This window comes from Apus apus, chromosome 2 (assembly GCF_020740795.1).
Source record: "Apus apus isolate bApuApu2 chromosome 2, bApuApu2.pri.cur, whole genome shotgun sequence".
NCBI classification, from domain to species: Eukaryota; Metazoa; Chordata; class Aves; order Apodiformes; family Apodidae; genus Apus; species Apus apus.
In genome coordinates this window covers 3,709,854-3,730,532 of record NC_067283.1, presented here as the reverse complement: position 1 = coordinate 3,730,532, position 20,679 = coordinate 3,709,854, and the positions used below count along the sequence as shown (strand labels likewise).

At 39.2% G+C, this 20,679-nt stretch overlaps 1 protein-coding gene across 1 annotated transcript in view; it reads left to right on the top strand.

The window, feature by feature from the left end:
- ADCYAP1R1 (ADCYAP receptor type I) overlaps window positions 1–20,679 on the top strand; it is a 134,142-nt gene that overhangs the window by 97,047 nt on the left and 16,416 nt on the right. Inside the window, exons 6-14 of the mRNA XM_051612366.1 lie at window positions 830–865; window positions 1,503–1,544; window positions 2,995–3,098; window positions 3,653–3,750; window positions 4,198–4,330; window positions 6,283–6,436; window positions 9,848–9,908; window positions 14,600–14,669; window positions 16,004–16,095. Of these exons, the coding sequence (XP_051468326.1) occupies window positions 830–865; window positions 1,503–1,544; window positions 2,995–3,098; window positions 3,653–3,750; window positions 4,198–4,330; window positions 6,283–6,436; window positions 9,848–9,908; window positions 14,600–14,669; window positions 16,004–16,095 (790 nt within the window). The remainder of the gene's footprint in view (window positions 1–829; window positions 866–1,502; window positions 1,545–2,994; window positions 3,099–3,652; window positions 3,751–4,197; window positions 4,331–6,282; window positions 6,437–9,847; window positions 9,909–14,599; window positions 14,670–16,003; window positions 16,096–20,679) is intronic.

Sequence of the window (20,679 nt, the reverse complement as noted above, 5' to 3'; positions counted from 1 at the left end):
TCTGACCTACATCTGGAGTGGGGTGTCCAGTTCTGGGCTCCCCAGTTCAAGAGGGACAGGGACATGCTGGAAAGAGTCCAGTGGAGGCTACAAGGATGATGAAGGGACTGGAACATCTGTCTGATGAGGAAAGGCTGAGAGACCTGGGGCTGTTGAGTCTTGAGAAAAGACTGAGAGGGAACCTTATTAATGTCTATAAATACCTGAAGGGTGGGTGTCAAGAAGGAGGGGCCAGTGTCTGTTTAGTGGTGCCCTGTGATAGGACGAGGGGCAATGGATTCAAACTCAAGCACAGGAAGTTCCACCTCAAAATGAGGAAAAACTTCTTTCCTGTGAGGGTGACAGAGCCCTGGGACAGGCTGCCCAGAGAGGTGGTGGAGTCTCCTTCTCTGGAGACTTTCAAGACCTGTCTGGACATGTTCCTGTGAGGTCTGCCCTGAGTGTTCTGGTGCAACAGGGGGGTTGGACTCATGATATTCAGAGGTCTCTTCCAACCCCATGTAATTCTATGATTCTGTGAAAAAACACCCAAAAACCAAAACCAACAAAAATAAACAAGCAAAACCCCCCAAAAAACCTCTCCAATCTCTTTTTCATGCCCTTAGTAGAGTGTGATGAAACTCCATGATAACCAGATAAAACAATGCAATGCAATGGACCATCTTCTAAAAACCACTTTCCAGCCATAAATATACAGTACTGATCTTGAAAAAAAGGGTTTAAACAAAATTTTCTTGCAGTTCTCCTCTAGGATCTGCTATGTCCACTCTTCTTATTGAAGGAAAGCATTAGCAAGATCAAATTAATGATTTTTTTCTTCTAATTTCAGGTTGGGAAGTAGATAATTTGGGGCAAACCCATGCAGGTAAGAAGTGGTTGTGTTCACCTTTATTCTCAAAAATGGTGTGAAGAGCACATGACAATATCAGATTATTGAAAAGTTCTCTGTTTATCAGCAATTATGATAATAAATATCTGTAGTTCATTGTAACACTGATAAACAGTGGTAGTAAAAATCTGATCAGTTTCTAGAAATCAGTATGATTTAACCTAAACCCACAAAATTAAACTTTCTTACTTAAAGAAAATTAATTATTGCTTTTTTGTCATTGAAGGAAGGAAATATGTTTTCTTTACTTCTTTGAAAACTGGCAATATTTAAATATCTATGGATTATAATTATAAAGTTCTAAAGATAAATGATCTTATTTTTGTATTTTCACAATATAATTGGTTGTAGTTTGATTGTATGTATTTTTAGCAGTGTGCCCACTGCTTGCAGGAGCAATCTTTTAATTTTATAAGTTCAACTTTAATTTAAACTCACAAGTAAAACTGTGTTTACTTCCTGAAATGACAGAGTCAAGTATTTCTTGCCTTTGGGCTCATCCAAACAAATGCAAATCGGTTGGATTCCATTCACTGATTTCCACCGAGGCTACTTTGTGTCCTAATAGAAAACACAAACAAAACAATTTCATACCAGATTTCCACTTTTATAGGTGATTATGACCTGCTGGAAAGCACAGCCCAGTCTCCCTTAGGTAAGTAGGAGAACCATGGAATGTTTTTCTTTTTATTTTAACTCTCTTAAACAGGAAGCTCCAAGTTTTTTCTCCTGCCCTTTAGATATTATTTTAATTATGGTGACACATTTTCTGGTGTGTTACTTTTAGCAATATTATGAAAATTTATTCTTCCTCTAGTTAGCCTAGCAATCTAGCAAGCATGTTCTTATAAATTATATCAACCTACTTAAAAATAACTACTAAGCAGTGTTCAGGAAGGTCAACACCATGAGTCAGTGGTTATTTTCCATAGAAAACTAGGGATGAATGTGAAAGAGCAATTTACCAAAATTTGCCAAGTAATATGATGTTCTTATATGAATGTTGTGATTAAATTATTCTGCTGCATGAAGGCAAACAAATTCTCCAAAAATAAGGTCACTGCTGGTGGTATGAGCTACTTAACTAAACTGGTCTAAGAATGCAAAGCAGCACAACCCTAAATTAAAAAAAAAAAAAAAAGAAAAAGAAAACAAAAAACTACAGAAATTTCCATCTATGTTGGTCAAGGTAGAGCTTGGGCTCCAAAAACTGGAATAGTTCAATAAATGGAAAGTGTTCTGTTGTGCTGGAGAGGAAGAAGTGCAGCCAGCAGCCCAGCTTTAATTTTTCAACCAGGTCAGGGAGCTCTGGCAGGAGCAGTGGTGCTTAAAAAGAGCATAATGGGGTATCTGGAGATGTAAATGAACTTAACTGCTAGGAAGACAGAGATGGGAAAGAGGTTTCCACTCCACCTTTCTTTTGTTTTCCTACAAACCCTCTTCACAAAGTCACTCTCAGATCAGAGACTAGGCTCAAAGATAAATGAGTTGTGCTGCATGTTACCTGATTGCAGGAGAACAATCCAGCTACCTCAGCATAGCCAGAGAGTGGTTATTTTACATGTATCCTACAGTATCTTGCCTGGCTTCCAGCAGCTCCTCCAAAAAGTCACATTAGCCTTGTGTTTTCTTGCCAGTCCCATGCAGATGCCTCAGATATAGATCATCTTAGACAGCACAAAGAGCCTATCCATTTTTAAACACTGGACTTAACCTGTAGATGTTTGCATCAAAACTGTATTCCCTAGAAGTCATTCAGAATCAATGGAGATAAATGGACATTGAGCTGACCTCTTCATTAGGTTTCCTCTTGAGAATGAGATCTTTGGTGGCCTGGAGGCACCGACCACACTGGTTACAACTTTTTTGCTCTCTGGGGACCAGCTGTAGTAGTGGACATCTGTAGGTGCCTATTGTAAAACTGAGTGATAAAAGATGTCATTAAACTTTCAAGATGTCATTGAAGTCTTCTCTGGACAGACAGATAAATAGTAACCCCAGTGACACTGGGAGGTTTTATTTGGTTGTGTACCAAGGGGAGGGAGGGAGGGTATGTCTTGGGTTTTACTTCTGCAATGTCACGTTCCCACCTGTACTTGACCTAGGGGACATCAGCAGAAATTGCACTGAAGATGGTTGGTCTGAACCTTTTCCTCATTATTATGATGCCTGTGGGTTTGATGAAAATGAAACAGAATCCGATAACCAGGTGGGAATTAATCTTATAATTTTAAACAAATGAAAGTGGGAGCAGCAGGCTGCTTTTAGTCCAGCCTCTGCTCATGTTCTGATTTGATGCTGATTAGAATGAAACAATCAGATATTGATGGGCATAAATATGTGAGAAGCAAGATTTAAATCCTTCCTAGCTCTCTACTGAATATTTCCAGAATATGAGTGTTTACTGTTGATGGATCCTGTAACTCCTAGAAGCCTGGGTCACCCCCCAGTTCTTCCACTGTTGATTAAAGAATCCCTTAGCCAACTACTTTTGTTCTACAGATACACACACAGTGGTAAAAGCAAGATAAGCAGGGCTTTCTAGCTCACTGACAAATAGCTTTGTGGCTTTGCAGACCCAGGAGTACACCAGACATAGAACAGTGCTTTAATGCACAGAGAGATCTCAGGGGACCCATGAGAAGAAAATAACCAGGTTGTTCAAGAAACAAGTCCTGCCTTTGGTTCCCCCTGTGTGTTGGCAGGGTAAGGAAGGTGTGACCATAGATGAACTGTTTAACCACGTGTTGTTTGCCTCCCAAGGATTACTACTACCTGTCTGTGAAGGCTCTGTACACAGTGGGATACAGCACTTCTCTTGTTTCCCTCACCACTGCCATGGTTATACTCTGTCGTTTCAGGTGAGTCAGGACATGAGTTCAGTCATTGAAGGAAAGAGGCTGGAGCTCATCAGCCCAAAAAAATGTTTAAGGTTTTATCTCACCAGATGTAGAGTAAGAGGGAGACAACCCTTTAACAGAGTCTTTCCCCCAGCTTGGACACACTCCAGTAGTCACATTTTGGTGGACTGTAGATGCAACTGTAGAAGCTGTGCATCTCTTTAATGCAATTGCAGTAGCCACATTGAACTGGGTCTGTTTTCTGCTGCCCTGCATGTTTTACGGGAAAAACCCAAATCCTCCTCTCGATCAGGTTTAGGGTCAGTATTATTCACACTCTTGACTTCCAGATGTGGATATTCTTATCACCAAGGTGCTAGGAGCTCCAGCCATATGTGCAGATAGGCCTAGTGTGTTATTCCATGAAAGAAAAGGTTTTTTTTTCTTCTTTTCCTCTTTCCTCTCTAGGAAGCTTCACTGCACTCGAAATTTTATCCACATGAACCTCTTTGTTTCATTCATTCTACGTGCAATATCTGTATTCATTAAAGATGGGGTTCTTTATGCTGAACAGGATGGCAACCACTGTTTTATCTCAACGGTAAGTAAAACTAAACCCAGAGCCTTTCCTTTTCTTTTTTTCAGCATGAGGTAACAAAAAATAGCCAGATAGGCAGCAGCCTGTTGGGTATCATAGGCTGAGAAGCTATTAGGAAAGAAGGTAAGAGGTAGTAAACTTCCCTCCAGGTTCACAGCAAAACTGTGGATGGTATTGTCTTATGATGTCATTGGTGTCCAGTGGTCTGTCCTTTCAGACAAGCCTTCAGGTTTTGGTCTCTGACTGCAGTCAGGTTGTTTCTCCCTTTCACAGATCTGCATAGAGGTAGGTAGGATGAGAGCAGCCACAAGCAGTTTTCTTCATCCAAAGGTTTGCTTTTTCTCCAGAGCCGTGTTTGTTCTGGATCTCAGGCAGAGTCCTGCATAGAAAGGGTGACCATTCAGGCATAGAAAATACCTCTAATGGCCAGACTCTCAAAAAATCATTAATATTAACCACAATTTTGTCTCTAGAATGTATGGTTTCATGGAAAGCAGTCTCTTTCACAGATGCACTTCCATTTAATCCCAATTCCTTTCACGTTTAAGGTCATATTTTATTTGATAAATCAGCTCACCAGATGTAATTATGACAGAATTACAGTGAGTTCCCAAACTGAGGTCTTTATCCATCCAATTATGAGCTAAATTCACTCTGAGTCACTTCCACAATGCAAGTGCAGCTGTGTAGTGTCTTAGTCAGCCTTTTCTTTGTCATTGAAACTAGTTTTTTTAAAATTTTCCTCATGATAAAGCTGAAAAAGTGTTAGATCTGTAGCATGTTCACACCACGCTTCTAATAGTTGCATCTGCATCTTTGTTTTGAAAAACTTGAAGCATAAAACACTTTAAAATCAACCATCTATTAACCAGATCTTCAGATGTGGTAGAGCTTCCTTAAAGAAACTCAAGATCTGATGGTTTGTACATATTGGCTGTAGATTTACCCCAGAAGATGCAGTACAAATGGGAACCAGTCTAAACTGTCAGCCTTATACTGCCCCAGGCAGGAGCTTCCAGTTTATACACTTATTCTGCTCTGACTTGTTGAAAAGTCCTACTTGTGTAGGACAAATGACATCTCACTGAGGTGGAACATTGGAAAGGCAAATGTGTCTTATTCTCACAGTCAGAGTAGAGCTTGGTTTCCACCTAAGGCTTTTATCATAGAAGCATAGAATTAAAGACCTTTAAGATCATCGAGTCCAACCATTAACCCAACACTTCCCAGCCCACCACTAACCCACGTCCCTCAGCACCACATCTCCAGGGCCTGGACACCCCTCCAGGGATGGGAACTCCACCCCTGCCCTGGGCAGCCTGGGCCAGGGCCTGACAACCTTTTCCAGGAAGAGATTTTTCCAAATATACAGCATGAGGTTGTGCAACTGGTGCAACTTGAGGCCATTTCCTCTTGCTCTATGACTTATAACTTGGCAGAAGAGACCAACCTGCCCCTTGCTCCACCTTCTTTCAGGTAGTGCTGGAGCACTAGTGATAAGGTCTCCCCTCAGTCTCCTTTTCTCCAAGTTAAACAACCCAAGTTTCTTGATTATTTTTTGTTTTTGTTTGGGTTTTTTTTTATTATTTTGTGTTCTGCTTCTACTCCCGTAAATTAATTAAAACTTATGTTGTTTTTACAGTATACACTCCCTTTCTTGACACTTCTGCTCACTTTCCTTTACTCCCACTAACACGAGAGTTCTCAGGCTCCTTGCAGAGGCTCGTCAACCACCTCCCACTGGTAAAATTGGCTTCCTGACCTTTCAAGCTTCATTCTTTTAAGTGGACCTCATATTCCTCTCATGCTTTTAAAACTTTACTATTAAAACTGTGTAATACCAGTCCCAGCTGTGTTCCTTTCCAAGAAGAGATCTAGAGAGCCTGAGAGCATTTTCTCTATCTGCTAAGTGGAAACAATACAGAAATAACTTTGTTTCTCTTGATTCTCTGCAGGTGGAATGCAAAGCAGTGATGGTGTTTTTTCACTACTGTGTCATGTCCAACTACTTCTGGCTTTTCATTGAGGGATTGTACCTTTTCACTTTATTGGTAGAAACCTTCTTCCCAGAGAGGAGATATTTCTACTGGTACACTATTATTGGCTGGGGTATGTGACATTTCTTGATTAAAATCTGTCTCAGTGTGCAAGAGGAATCCACAAACCATCTAACATTCCCACATATAATTTCTACATACAGCTTAAGCCTCTATATAGAGGTATCACTGCAGACCAAACCATGTTGTGCTGTTTTGGCTGCACAGGGTTGAACTGAAATCTGGAGGACACCACATCTCTTGCAGAGATGTAGTCCACAATTGAGAATAACACTCCACAAGTTATGATCTTAATGGCAACTTCTTCAGCTTAATCAAATCTGCAATGCTAAGTTTAGTCCATTTTCTAAGACTTCATTTGTGCCTTTCTCCCAGAGAGCAGCTAAATTGAAAATGTACCCAAAGGGTATCTGCATAAGCTCATGCTACCTGGATGGGAGATGGAAACTTGCAATGGGAAGAAACAAGATTTGTTTCAGAAAGGCCAGTTGTACAATGATAGCCTGTGTAATGTTCTTTTCTTATTTTGACCTTCTGGAGAGAAATTGATTCCAGCAACATGTTAATTCAAACAGTTTTTTGCTGACTTTTTTGTGCAGAACTCAGATGGTGAATGTAGAAGAATACATTAATTTTAAACGTGTCCTCAAGAAAGTTAAGCTCAGTCTTTAATCTTAAACAAACATACTACTGATATAATCTGGAATTAATACTGTATACGTATATGTAAAGTCTGCATGCAAACCACATGCCTTAAACTATTCTCCTTTGAAAAAAAATACCCTCAGGGAACCTAAACCATCAAGTAATCAACAGCTGGTTTTGTTTTTCCCCCCTGAGGCAGCTGTATATACAAAAAAACTCCCATCTCCTGGCATAGACTCCCTGCAATAGGAGCAAAGGTACAGAGTCAAAAGAAGAGAACAAGTGATTGGAAATAAACTTTGGCATATAAAGGCTATTGGGAAATAAACTATTGAAAAAGGATGTTCAATGTATTATCCTTGTATTATCCACAGCTGGGATATAAGATTGTTTTCAAAGAGAACTTTGGGGTTATGTACACTGAAAACAATGTGTCAGTCTTTGCAATCTGAACATAAATTAGAGGTTAGATTCCTTTAAGTTTGCACAAGTTTTTGTATCTATAGGTTTGTCTGAATGTCAGAATATTGGAACAGAGCCTATTAACTGATTTTATTATATCTTAATCCTTCTCTGTGATGAGAGAACAACACAGATGGATTCATTTTATAGTGAGACCTCAAAATATTTGGTCATGAGTTGACTGCCATAAATAATACCTAGCTGTTCAACTTACAGATATATCACTTCATATTCAAAGCTGTATCAAGAATATCTGATGATAACACTAAGAAAATCTCCAAAGGGGGAAAGTTCTGGGTTTGTTTCACTTTTTAAATACAATATTTTATTGGCTTCTGCATATTTAAACTTGAATAGCAGTTCTGACCTGGTGCAATTGGCAATTTGCAAGAACAGAAGCACTTCCAACCTCTGGATGCAAGTCATGGAGGGCCAAAGCAGCCCCTCAAATCAGAGCTGATGGGGAGAGAGTTACATTGAAGCAGTAGTAAGAAAGAGCTCAGCATTTTGCAGGAGCTGGATATCTATATGTTCCTTAAAATGTGCTGAGCACATCTGTGTCCTCATTTCATTCATGAGAACTGCATATGGATGTGTCAATCCAGACAGTTTTTTTCCTCTGGATTATGCAAAATGCTGGTAAGCTCTCCAGATGGACTGCTGTCTTCCTGACACCTCTCCTGATGCCTGCTCCTTACTCAGGGCAGAAATGAAGTCAGCAAGAATAGTTCTCTTCTCAGCCTTTAAGGCTGGTCTGATTTCTAATGTTACTCAGAAGCTGAAAAGAAGTTGATGAAGATGTAGATTTTTTTAATATAAAGAAAAGTAATGTGAGTCGATGCATATTCATGTAGCAAATGGTTCAAAACTCCAAGCTGATCTAAAACTTGCTTTTTTGAACTGTATTTTTAGTACTCGTTCAGTCTAATTCTGCCTTCCTGCCTATGTTTCAGACTTGAAACACTCTTCATACCACCAAAACTTACCTAGGACACACCAGTGCAAACTAGGTGACACGTCAGACTCATGATTGATATCTAAAGAGTATTTTTATTATTTTGCATTTGTTCAGTGCACAAAAACCTCATTTTTTTTCTAGGCATTCTCACATTAGAAAAGCAGACTTCAATTTCAATTAAATATGCATTATTTCCTCTCCTCAAAACATCTAATTTTATTTATTATCCTTTTTTTTTTTTTTTTCATTGCCTTTCAAATATTTCTGTGTGAGCTTTTTTAAAGGAGGAGGGTTTCATCAGTCATCTAGGTCTAACAGGTTTATTTTTATTTCTGATGGCACAAACATGAGATTTGACAGAGACTCATTTAGGTGGATTCAGTCAAATGACTAATTAATGTGACATCAACACAGCCTTGCAAAATGTATGAAACATAATTGTTCCTGTCAACTCGTGACAGTCTCATTCATTGCTGCAAGCTGAGGTTGTCAAAGTCCTTGTTTTGTTTGTTTTTTAGCACATCATCTTTCCAGTGGTGCCTGAGGAGATGTCCAGCTTTTCCTAGTCAAAGGTTTCTTTCACTCTAAAATGTAGCTCGAACTTACCCAGAGTTTTCTGTCAGGGCTGCATTATTTTATACAAATTTCCACTGAAAAACTGCACTTTCAGTGTTTGCAAAAAGGAAAATAAGTCCAGGTTTCTCAGTTGTTTCTTACTGCTTCAATTTAATTTGTACTTTACATGTTTGTTTGTTTTTTTTTTAAAGAGGAAATAAATGAAAAAGAAATTAAATTCTTGCTCCCAGTATCCTCTTTTGGGAGTCTGGGGTTTACATTTTTCCATGAAAAAAAAAAAAAAAGAAATAGTCCTGTGATTAATAAAATACTGTCCTCCACTGATTTTTTTCTGGTTGAATAAGTAAAGCAACATCAGTTCTTTACACAACAACAGAGGAAATGTAATATATGCAAATCACTTAGAACAAAATCACAGAAGAAGACAATAATGTAATTAGAGCTCAACATCTGCCATTCCCCAATTATTGCATAATTACAGTAGCTCTAGACACGGAAGCTGAAGTCACTGCTTTGATTTTGTACAGACTGTGTTTTAACTTTCATGCAACAAGATGAAGTACAACAACTTTCAGGAATGACCTGAAACAACATCATTCTTTCCTGTTATCAGTCTTGCTTCTGCCATCCCACCAAGACTAACCCACTCTCTGACTGAGACAGATGTTTCTAGAGCTCTGAATTCATGTAATGAATTGCATTTTTTCATGCACGAGTGCTGCTAGGAAATCAAACCTCAATGGGGAGGTTGCCAAAAGTGCTCATTACTGAGTAGTAGATGTGTCTAGACTGCTAATGATACCACCATCTTCTCTTCTGCAGGTACCCCTACAATTTGTGTCACTGTCTGGGCAGTGCTGAGACTTCACTTTGATGATACTGGGTAGGTATCTGCATGGGAAGCCTTTCCACATGCATTCAGCACAATGGCAAGGGTGAAACAGAAATACAGAGATCAGAGGTCACGACTCATTTCTCCTTCCATTTCTGACCTTGATTTGTGTATGCAAGTAGTTTGGGTCCAGTGTCCAACCTAAAGTGTTGTGTTGTTCAGCTGCATAAATAGCCGTAGATTGAAGAGGAAATTTAAAGGTCCCTTCCAACCCAAACGATTTTATGATTCTGTGATGTTTTTCTCTCTATTGCAGTGATGAATTCATGAAAGAAGGTGTAGACATCTACCCTATAAATGCAATCAGTGGAGAGGTTTTTTTCTACACATCTAGTAGGGAGGTTGACTAGAGGTGAGACAGAAATCCACACCCTGTCTTCTGTGTGAAGAAAAACAAAACAAGACACAGAGGAAATGGAATAATTTCTGAAAGAATTCAAGATGGTAGATTGCACCCCAATGGTCTTTTTCTGTAGGGAAAGAAACCTGCAAAGATCCTGTATCCTGTTCTAAATGACCAGAAAGAAAGGCTGGTCCCAGGGATGGCCCTGCACATCCTGCTAGTCAGACATTGACTGGGCTCATAGAGGAGCACATGTAGCTGGCAGGAGTGGACATGAACGTACACCCTGAAAATGTAAACTTAGAAATGTTTTTGTTTGGATTGGGTTACTTTTGGTTTGTTTGTTTGTTTTGTTGGGGTTTTTTGATACCTATGTTTGAAATCGGTGAAATGTTAGGAAAAATGCTGGGAACGAGGGAGACTGAAATTGGACTAGAAGATCATTATAGGTCCCTTCCAACTGAAATAGTTCTGTTCCATTGCATTCCAAAATTTTGAAAATCCAGCAATAATCTTTTGAAAACCCTGATCTGAGTGAAAGGTGTTACTACCCAACTCCTATTTCTGAGGCACTTAGGCTTATGTTTTAAATTCACCTTATACTAGAGGTACCTGGATCCAAAATTTGCACAAGACTCATGATTCTCTCAGGTTTCCTTCATCCTTGTTCCTTCATGCTCTTTTTGGAAAGCACATAAACCCCTTCCTCCACTGGGGATGCAAATGCTGTGACCCAGTGTTCTATTTTGACATTAGGACAAATTAAATCATTTCTTTCCATGCCAAACGAGCCAGAAACCCCTGTTGTGCCATTATTATGATTACAACACTGGTCCTGAATGCATTAATTTCTCTTGGGAGTCCACACAGTCCTTATATTTTGTGGGTAGAGGGAATGTTTTACAGAAGTAAAAAGAAGAAAAAGACAAAAAAAATAACCAACCCTTTCCTTTGTTTCTGCTAGACAAGCTACTTAGCATGCAATGCATTCAGAAAGGCTCTAGCTGAGAGTCTCAGTGGTTACTTTTTAAAAATCAGCAAGCATTGTTCTGGGGGTGGGCAAGATGCCAGCATGAGCCTGAAAGCATTGCAGAAATTACTGAACTGGGAAACCACAGTGGTATAGGCACGGACTGAAATACAGACTCTGAGTCTGAGTCTCCTCCTGCTTGCTCCTTAGAAAGCTGGCAGAGCTCTCCTGACTTCAGCTCCTGATGCACATCACTGTCAGAGATGGGTTTGTGGGGAGAAATGGAAACTGCCTGTTTATCCAGAGCTGTGCTACTGAGTTAAGTGGGATTACTCCAGATATACAGCAGAGATGTAACAGAGATCAGACTCTGGCCTTTTCAAATGGAATTCACACCCTTACCCCATCCCACTGGCTCTTTTTCCTTCATCTATCCTGTCTGGCTGACTTCCACTGTAACAATGCCTTTGAAAGAAACTAGGGAGCCTGTTTGTTAGATGATACTACAGACTGTTTTGTTGTGCAGTCTTGTGGGTTTTTTTCCTTCTGGTCATGTTCATCTGAGGAGAAGATGTTTTTTCTTCCCACCACCTCCATTCTGTAGATGTCACAGGGGCTGGACACACACAAAAAAATCCTTGAAAAATCATAGAATCATAGAATCACAGATTGGTTTGGGTTGGAAGGAACCTTAAAGATCATCTAGTTTCAGCTCCCCTTGCATGGGCAGGGACACCTCCCACCAGCCCAGGTTGCTCCAAGCCCCATCCAACCTGCCCTTCAACACTGCCAGGGATGGAGCTTTCACAACTTCCCTGGGCAACCTGTTCCAGTGTCTCACCATGCTCACAGGGAAGAATTTCCTCCTAATGTCTAACCTGAATCTCCCCTCTTTAAATTTTAATCTATTATCCCTTGTCCTCTTACTACACACCCAGATAAAAAGCCCCTCCCCAGCTTTCCTGAAGCCCCTTCATGCACTGGAAGGTGCTCTAAGGTCTCCCTGGAGCCTTTTCTTCTCCAGGTTGAACATCCCCAGCTCTCTCAGCCTGTTTCCAGAGCAGAGCTGCTCCAGCCTTAGGATCATTGGTGTGGCCCTTCTCTGGACTCGCTTCAGGAGCTCCATGTCATTCTTACGTTGGGGGCTCCAGAACTGGAGCACAGTACCTTTGTGTGAACTTGATCTAATTGATCCTTGATATCTACAAGGTAGACTTGAGCAACTGAGCTGTCTGGGGATACATCCTTCAAAAGAGGATAAACATTTCTAAGAAGAATCAGCATTTGGAGGAGATAATGTATCTTCTCAAAGACACATTGTAAAATACCCTAACACCCACCAAGTGTCTATTTGTCCCAGGCAGAGTCTGAGATAATTAGCTGGGCTGTAGATGTCTTCAGTATGGATGACTGGGACTAGAGCAGGTAATTTGTCATTTCTACACAGACAAATTGCTGAACATGGATGCCTGTTTGTACAGCCAGATTAATACTAAAGTTTGCCCAGGTTCTTCCATCATTGGTCAACTCACTGAAGACTTTGAGGATAGATATCATGTGCATCTTAGAGAGGTTGAGCTCTCCAAATAGTGGGTCATTTTCAGAAGAGGGCACCTAATTTATAAATGCAAAGAGTTAAAAATGTAATTTGTGATTTTAGGTGCTTTTGGTTTTTTGTGTTACAATTCTTGATAACTGAACACAGCCTGATTTCCAGACTGTGTGTGAGGTGGGGCTTCCTTGGAACATCTGGCCCCTTCAGATATTTTAGGTTGGCCATCCAAAGTGAAGTCACCCAGAAGTGTTACTTTGCATTCAAAAATCTAAGCTCTCAGTTCACTATATATTGTGGAGGATTTTAAGTTTCTTTGCTTTGTAGATAAAAGCAAAAGAAGGTCATTTTGAGCACATTTTATATCCCATCTCTAAATTTTCTCTTCTCACCAGCTCTGCCACACACATCTTTATGGTTGGTTTTATGGGAATACAGTAAAATATTACATAAAGAAGTTCCAGAGACATTTCTAAACCAAACACCACTCAGCTGCCTGGGATTTGTCTCACATGCACTATAATGATGGAATTTTAGCTCTGCCTCCTCACACTTAGCACACATACATAGATTTGTTTAGAGAGAAGATTTTCACTTATCTCCCAGCTGCTACCAAACTATCCTTTAAACGCCACAGAAGTTGCATGAAGCTCTCATTAGATCAGGAGTGGTTTATTCCTGTGTGTTCTTTCAAATTGTTTCTTGGCATCTGATAAATGCACCATGACAACCACTGCTGGGATTTTGGGCTGCTGTCTCAGTGGGTGGGAAACCCTCCTACTCAGAACTGCAGGTACAAAGTAGACATTTTTCTGTGATTTGATGTTTTCCAGAGAGAGTCATGAGGGGAAGAAAACAGAGGCAAATAAAAGACATTTTTAAACTGCCAGTCAGTTCTTAGGGACTTAAAATAATGTAGTCGGGGTGGTGTGGGAGGAGAAAAAAGAGATTTCTTTCATTATGTTTTTTTCTAGCTTTAAAAATATATAGTAAAGTTAAAAGAGCCCTAGTATGCATATGGATCCTGTAATTATCTTGCTCTACAAATGAATGTCCAAATGAATATATATGGAATAAACCAGTAGAACCCTTTGGGGAATCTGGAAGAAGATTTTAAATACTGAAGTGGAAATGCCATTTAATTTATGATTTCTCACTCCCAACTGTTTAAAAAAAGAGCTGACCCCAATCAGTACTTGAACCTTCTTAGATGAATCTTTACTCCTCGGTAGGACTTGCAGTCCAATAACTGGAAAACAGTTCCTATATGTGAATACAACCAATCTCTAGTACACCCCTGTGTATTTGATCTACATAAGAATCCTCATGCCAGGTTCAGGAACCAACATTTTTACCTGTTTAGCCTGAAAAAAAAAAAAAAAAAGAGTGACTGAGACATCAAACTTTGTATTAACAATCTCTCACCCTTTGAGGTATCCCTGTCTTTTTTTCCCTTCTGCTGAGTTGTTAGCTCAAAGGGATGATTGTAGGGTTGTGCTGTCAGTAGACACAGAAACACACACAAAGGCATTTTCCCAAATGGCCAAACAGTTTAGTAAGAGGTACCATGGAAATTGCCACAAAAATATTTACACTGCTTTCAGGAAACTTGGGTAAAGGGTGTAAAAGAAAGATACAACAGGGTCAAACTAAAGAACCAGTATCTTTGCACTCAAATAAAATAATACAGTTACAAGTCCAACTTCCCACTATCTGCCCCCTTAAAAATGGTTCTAAGTGCATTCACTTCCTTGCTGTATCTTTATCTTTCTCATCCCTTTTCTTTTCTCACCCCATTCTTTCATTAATGACTGCAGCTGCTGGGACATGAACGACAACACTGCCTTGTGGTGGGTGATCAAGGGTCCTGTGGTTGGATCAATCATGGTAAGTAGCACTTGGGGGAGTCGCTTCCTCAACAAGGTATCTAGGCTTTCTTTAGTTGATAGATGTCTTGGATTTTATTCAAATTAGGCTAGATACCCATGTATGGATGAGTAGGATGTTCTGTTTGGGAACAAATATGGGAATTTAGGAAATGAAATTGAGCCCCCAGACAGCCTGTTTAGTGGTACCTGAAAAGTTGTTTGGCTTACCACTAGCAAATGTCTAATTCTGGGCATGCTAGGTTGCTCTCCATACTCCAGTGACAGAATTAGCCAGGTCTTCATTGACTGTTGGAATTTAGACATCCAGCTCACAGGTAGCTATCTTCATGTAGGTGAATTACAGGTAATTCAGCTAATAACACTGAAGGGTATTGAGATGAGAGGGCCAATAGTCTGGGGTGTTTGTGATACCAATGCATGTGAACTCCCATGCTTTAGAGATATATTCTATGAAAAGGCCCATTCTGGCCCTGGGGAATGAGTTTTACCTGGCTTCTGTTCAAGGTATTCGAGATTCAAACGACTAGCAAGGGACAATTGGGCTTCTTCATTCATATGTGGTCCTCAGATGAGATAGAAAATTCTTCTGAAAAAGGTGCTCACATGTAGTTTAAGTGATTTGTCTCCTTACAATAATAACAGGTTGCATAAGGAACCAGCTAACACATCCCATTGCTTTTTTCTGGTGTTGAAGCTATGGAGTTAGTGACAGCCAAATTGTAGCAGAAGCATCAAAATAAACTGTAAAGATGCCCAGGGTGACATCCAACTAAAAGACATAAAGATGAATTTTAACACCTATTCCTCCCCCCCAGAAAAAAAAAAAATCATCTCATCGGTCATCTCCTCTTGGGCCAGATTCAGCCAAGTAGAGGGAAAGTGACACAAGCTGGATTTTCAGGAAGGAGGAGACACTAGATAGTGACTGAGAGATCCTGCTAAACTGAGAAGTGTCTTAGTTGAGAGGATAGGAAGTAAAGATGTTTTGCAGTTCAGAACTTTGCTCTCTGGTTTTGATGTGCAGGATCTTTATTCTTTACACTGGTTGATAATGAAAAATGTAGAAACATTTCTGTTCACATTTGTCTTGTCTGGTGCTAGAGATTGAAGAAATTCTGCCTTACTTTAGCTACTGCAAGAGGATATTTTTGCCTGGAAAAGGGGCAATAAGACCCTTATAACTTTTCCTGTTACCCCTGACCCTATAAAACTTCTAGACTGCAGTTTGGAGAAGAATAAGGCAATGGAGCCAGCAAGTCACTGGGAATGTCTCATTCTCATCCTTGAAGACCTGTATCATTGTCATAATTCAATCCTTTCTTTTTCCCCTAGATAAACTTTGTGCTTTTTATTGGCATAATTGTGATACTTGTGCAGAAGCTCCAGTCACCTGACATTGGGGGCAATGAATCCAGCATTTACTTGTAAGTACAAATAAAGCAGTGATCAATTTAGATTTCTAATATACACATAGGAAAAAGGACAAAGTCAAAAAAATACCTTGGCTGAATTAATTTGGTTTTCAAAAAGAGTCACAGGATCTATTTGGTTGACTTTTACTTTTTTCTTTGAAATCCAGAAGCCACTGAAATGCAGATTAGTACCAGCTTTTCACCTCTCTTTAAAAGGTCAAGAAAATAATATACAAGATTTGAAAACCAAACCAAAACAAAACAACCCCCCAAAATGTCTTTACGGGTCAGTTAGATGGAAATTAATATATTGACCAGGCATAAATATTGCTATTCTCATAGGACAGTCTACTGTGCTTCATACCTTTTAGGGCATGGTCTAAAATTCTTTGAAAACAATGAGATTTGACAAAAAGATTTGGACTGAATTCTAATTGAGGAAGATCCCCTAAAGCTGATTATGTTCATGTTTCTTATAAGCTTGAATTCATTCCACTTTATCCAAATAATTACCTCCTCTCACTTAGATATGCTTCAGCATGCACAACAAATCTTAAAATTTTCCTTTAAAAGTTTTAAAACTTTGTGATATGCATTTTTTTAAAAACCAAACATCCTTTTTTTAGTTTCCACCTCATCAGAGGATAGAGGTTGGCCATTTGAGATGATTGTCACTCCCATTTTGACTGTATGCACTCTCCAGATAAAAATTCTAGAATCATTTTGAATGACTAGATTATGTGGCAGCACACTTGGTGTTTTCTTGGCTTTTCAGCCTAAACACCAAGCACATTTTCTTAGCAATTTTTATTGACATCTAGTGATTTCTATCACTCATGAACATAGGCAAGACTATTTGGTTTAGCACTGGATTCCTGGTGAAAAAAGGCAAGTCATGTAAACCATAAATAAAAAGGAAGATGTCGAGGTGAAGTAGAAGATCCTTATTTTGCAGTACCTTTTAAAAATAATCATCCAGTGATCAGTTTCACCCCAAGTAATGATGTCATCCATCGAAATGACAAGTTTCAAGGGAAAATATGTCCTCCAGCTGCCTGCTTTTCTTCCCTTCTTTCCTATGGTCTTGTTAACATTTACACGAACTGATAGTATTTTATGCATCACTTGTTGATGTCTGCAACCAGACATCTACTTACTGAAAGTATTGGCCTTGAAGATTGCTCCAAGCTTTGTTTCCAAAGACAAAAAAAGGGGCTTTAAGTTAATTTTGCAGGTGGATATATCTCAGAATTCAAACCCAGGAGAAAATGTAGTGGATAGATTGACTGCATGCATGGTTTGCCTAGGGCTTGCATGAAGACTTCCCATGTAGGTGCTGCTGGGATGTCACCCACTAAATCTTAGGTTGTAATTAGCATCCAAGATGTGCAGAGCTAGTTCTGATTATGACCTGCAAAGTGCATGTTTGATGTCTGGATGCACATCTCTCACCTATGAAGCAAAGCATGCCATAGGCTCCAGTGATTTATCGAGGTTATAGAACATCCTTGTCATTTTTGATCAATATGGTGACTGGGTTTTACTGATATTTTTCCTATGTGTATAGTTACCAAACCCAAGAGAAAACATCATATTTTCTGTTCCATTCGCTGCCATTACTTTTCATATTTCTTTGCAACTTTATAAATGGGTGTGTATAAATTGAACTTGCATTTCTGTATGTGTTATGAAGCGGAGTGTTGTTTATCCAAACAGATTCGACCAAAGTCACACAGAAATGATAAAAAGAAATTAATAAGTCTATGAAGACGTACACCAGGCATATTCAATATTTGTGCACTCATATCCTATAAAAAGAGAGCTACTATAATGAAGAAAAACAAGACAGATCGTAGTATGGTCATGTCACCATATTGAAATCTCTGTGGCATTTAGACTATGGTCCATATTAAGCATTTTCCATGTCCTATTTTGCTGTTTCAAATGATTAAATGTCATCTCATTAGACTAAACTCTCCATCCATATCTTTATTGCACAACATATTTAAGTACTTTGCCTTTAATACATGAGACAGATGAGTTGTGGTTGAAGAAGTGTGTTCAGCCTTCTTCTGAAGACAATAAATATCACACGGTATCTGCAGTAGTGACTGAGATTTACTTTGCTACCAATCTCCTTGGAATAAGCCTTTAGCCAGGCCTTCCACCATCAAAAAAAGAATATAAAAGGCCCCACCAAAATTTGGTTATTGATTTTGGGTAGGATTTATTTCCTTCTTAAATGTGTGGTACATATTGAGGTTCAGACCATTTACAAGATTATTTTTTGTTAGGAAAATCTACCTCCTGTTCTATTTTATAGACACTGTGGTCATGGTTCAGCAAACCACTTGAGCATGTATTTGGCTTTAAAGGCCTTGGGAATGTGCTTAAATTAAAAAATTAATTCTATATTATTACCACTGTGCACTCATGATTAAAATTTCCCACTGCTGGTGTTTGCTGAGAGCTATGACAAGAACACAACAGAAGAGTGCACTGCTGGGTAACTAATGCTTAATTAGCACACTGTAGCCATTATGAGACTTGCTTTTAAAAAAACCCCAAACAATAACTTGTATAATTTACAGCACAATAATGAGTGCTTTATTCCCATAAAAAATCAGTCCCTGTCTCTCAGTAACCTGACGACCTAGATGCATTAGCCTTTGCCTTTAGGCTGACAAAAACTTAGAAGCATGGAGCTAAATCCTAACAATTTTCTGCATCAGTCAGATGCTTTCCTGTTTGGGGGCTTCCATTTTATCAGCTTCTGTGTTCAGTCACTCATGACCAGTCTCATGCCCAATTGACCTTTCTTCACCCATTCAGTTACCCCTCAAAACTGCCTGCATGCTGGTGATTCCATTTCAGACTGAATGGCTCCAAACCTGTCAGATTCCAAGAGAGTAAGAACTTCATCCTTCTTGTACTGATGTTTTAGACAGAAACTCCTCCTTGTGGCTGAGATGTCTGAGGGCTAGATTCATCAAAACTACCTAAGCAGTTGAGGTAGAAACTAAAGAAGAAATTGAACCCAAATTTTTAATATTAATTTTAATTTTATGATTTTATTTTTTTTTCTCAGAACCTTAAGCAGCTTTCACGTGTCCTCCTAGTAGTCATCATAGTAATTATTTACTATTTAGTGTTGGGAGGGAATGTGCCAAAGGCATACAAAATACATAACTTTGTTTCTTGAACCATGTTTGGTTTCAGTTGGCCGTGGATCAGTCCTGAATAATTCCACCAAATTGAACATCAAACAAAATCAGGGCCAGTGAGAAGTTCTGAGATCCTCAGCTGCTGGAGAAACTAAAGTAGTATTGATTGTGTGCCTAGTGTTGTTAAGACAATTATTTGCATAGTTGAGACAGGCTTCTGGCCTGGTTTCTGGTGAAGGAATTGTATGAAGAGCTGGAATGTGCTATGGTCATAGACATGACATACTTAATCTAATAACACAAATGACAATGTTGTGTGTTGGTACCTGTATTTTCAGTCCAGGTAGATTTTACTTAACGTGCTTCCAAACAGAAAGCACCACTTGATTTTTAGCAATCTCCAATTGCACAGTTTGTAAGTATTTTGAAGGAGTAGTAGATGATTTAGGGACACTGTTACACCATATGCTGAAAGCCAAGTAACACCACATCAGAAGTCAATTACTCCAATGTGCACTCTCAATTCTGGGGATTAGAAACACATGTTCACAGACCTGCTATGACTGCTCCAGCACACGTTGCATCACATCAGGCCCACATTATTTACATGGATTTTCATACATCAGTTCCTTGTCCAGAAATTTAGCAAACAAATTGATCTGGCAAGGCTTCGTTGTTTGTTTTTCCCCATGAGAAATCCAGCCAATAGTGTGGAACATGGGACATGGTCAGAATCTGCTTTCAGGCATCCCAGTTTTAGTTATGTTGTAGAGAGAACACGGTCACCCCCCCACAAAGCCATATTCCTTTGGAAATGCCTGTGCAAAGCTTAAATCCTTGCTGTTATTTTAATGAGCGTTGTTGCACTGCTGAGAGTCATTAGAGACAAGAGATCATCTGACAGTGTCACTACCATAAACCACCACAGCACTTCAACAGGTATGCATGATGTAGATGCATGCTGGAATAAACTTTAAGATTAAAAAGGCCCCCACATTTCCATCAATTCTTTGCTCATTTGTTCACTTTTGGAGATCAAACACATTTAACTTTAAAAGCTTATTTTATTTTTATTTTATTTTTAATTTATTTCCAGTTTACCATGAATAGTGTAATTTGGGAGGGGAAGCTTGTTTCTGCTTTTCCTTTAACAGATTCTTCATAAATTTTGTATCACTTGTTGAAAACTCAATGAAAAGAAAATAAACCCCATATATATATGTAGCTAATTCAGGTCTACGTCATTCCTCCAATCAGCATCTTGCTGGAAAGAAAGGAGAATCATGGCATATATCATAGGTAGGTATGATTTTACATATGGTGCAACCTAGAGGGTTAGGGCAGGAGAAGCAATGTTGTAACACAGATGTTTTGGTAAACAACACTCCTCTACAGTTCACCTACAAAGTCACTGGACACTCAGTGATTCATT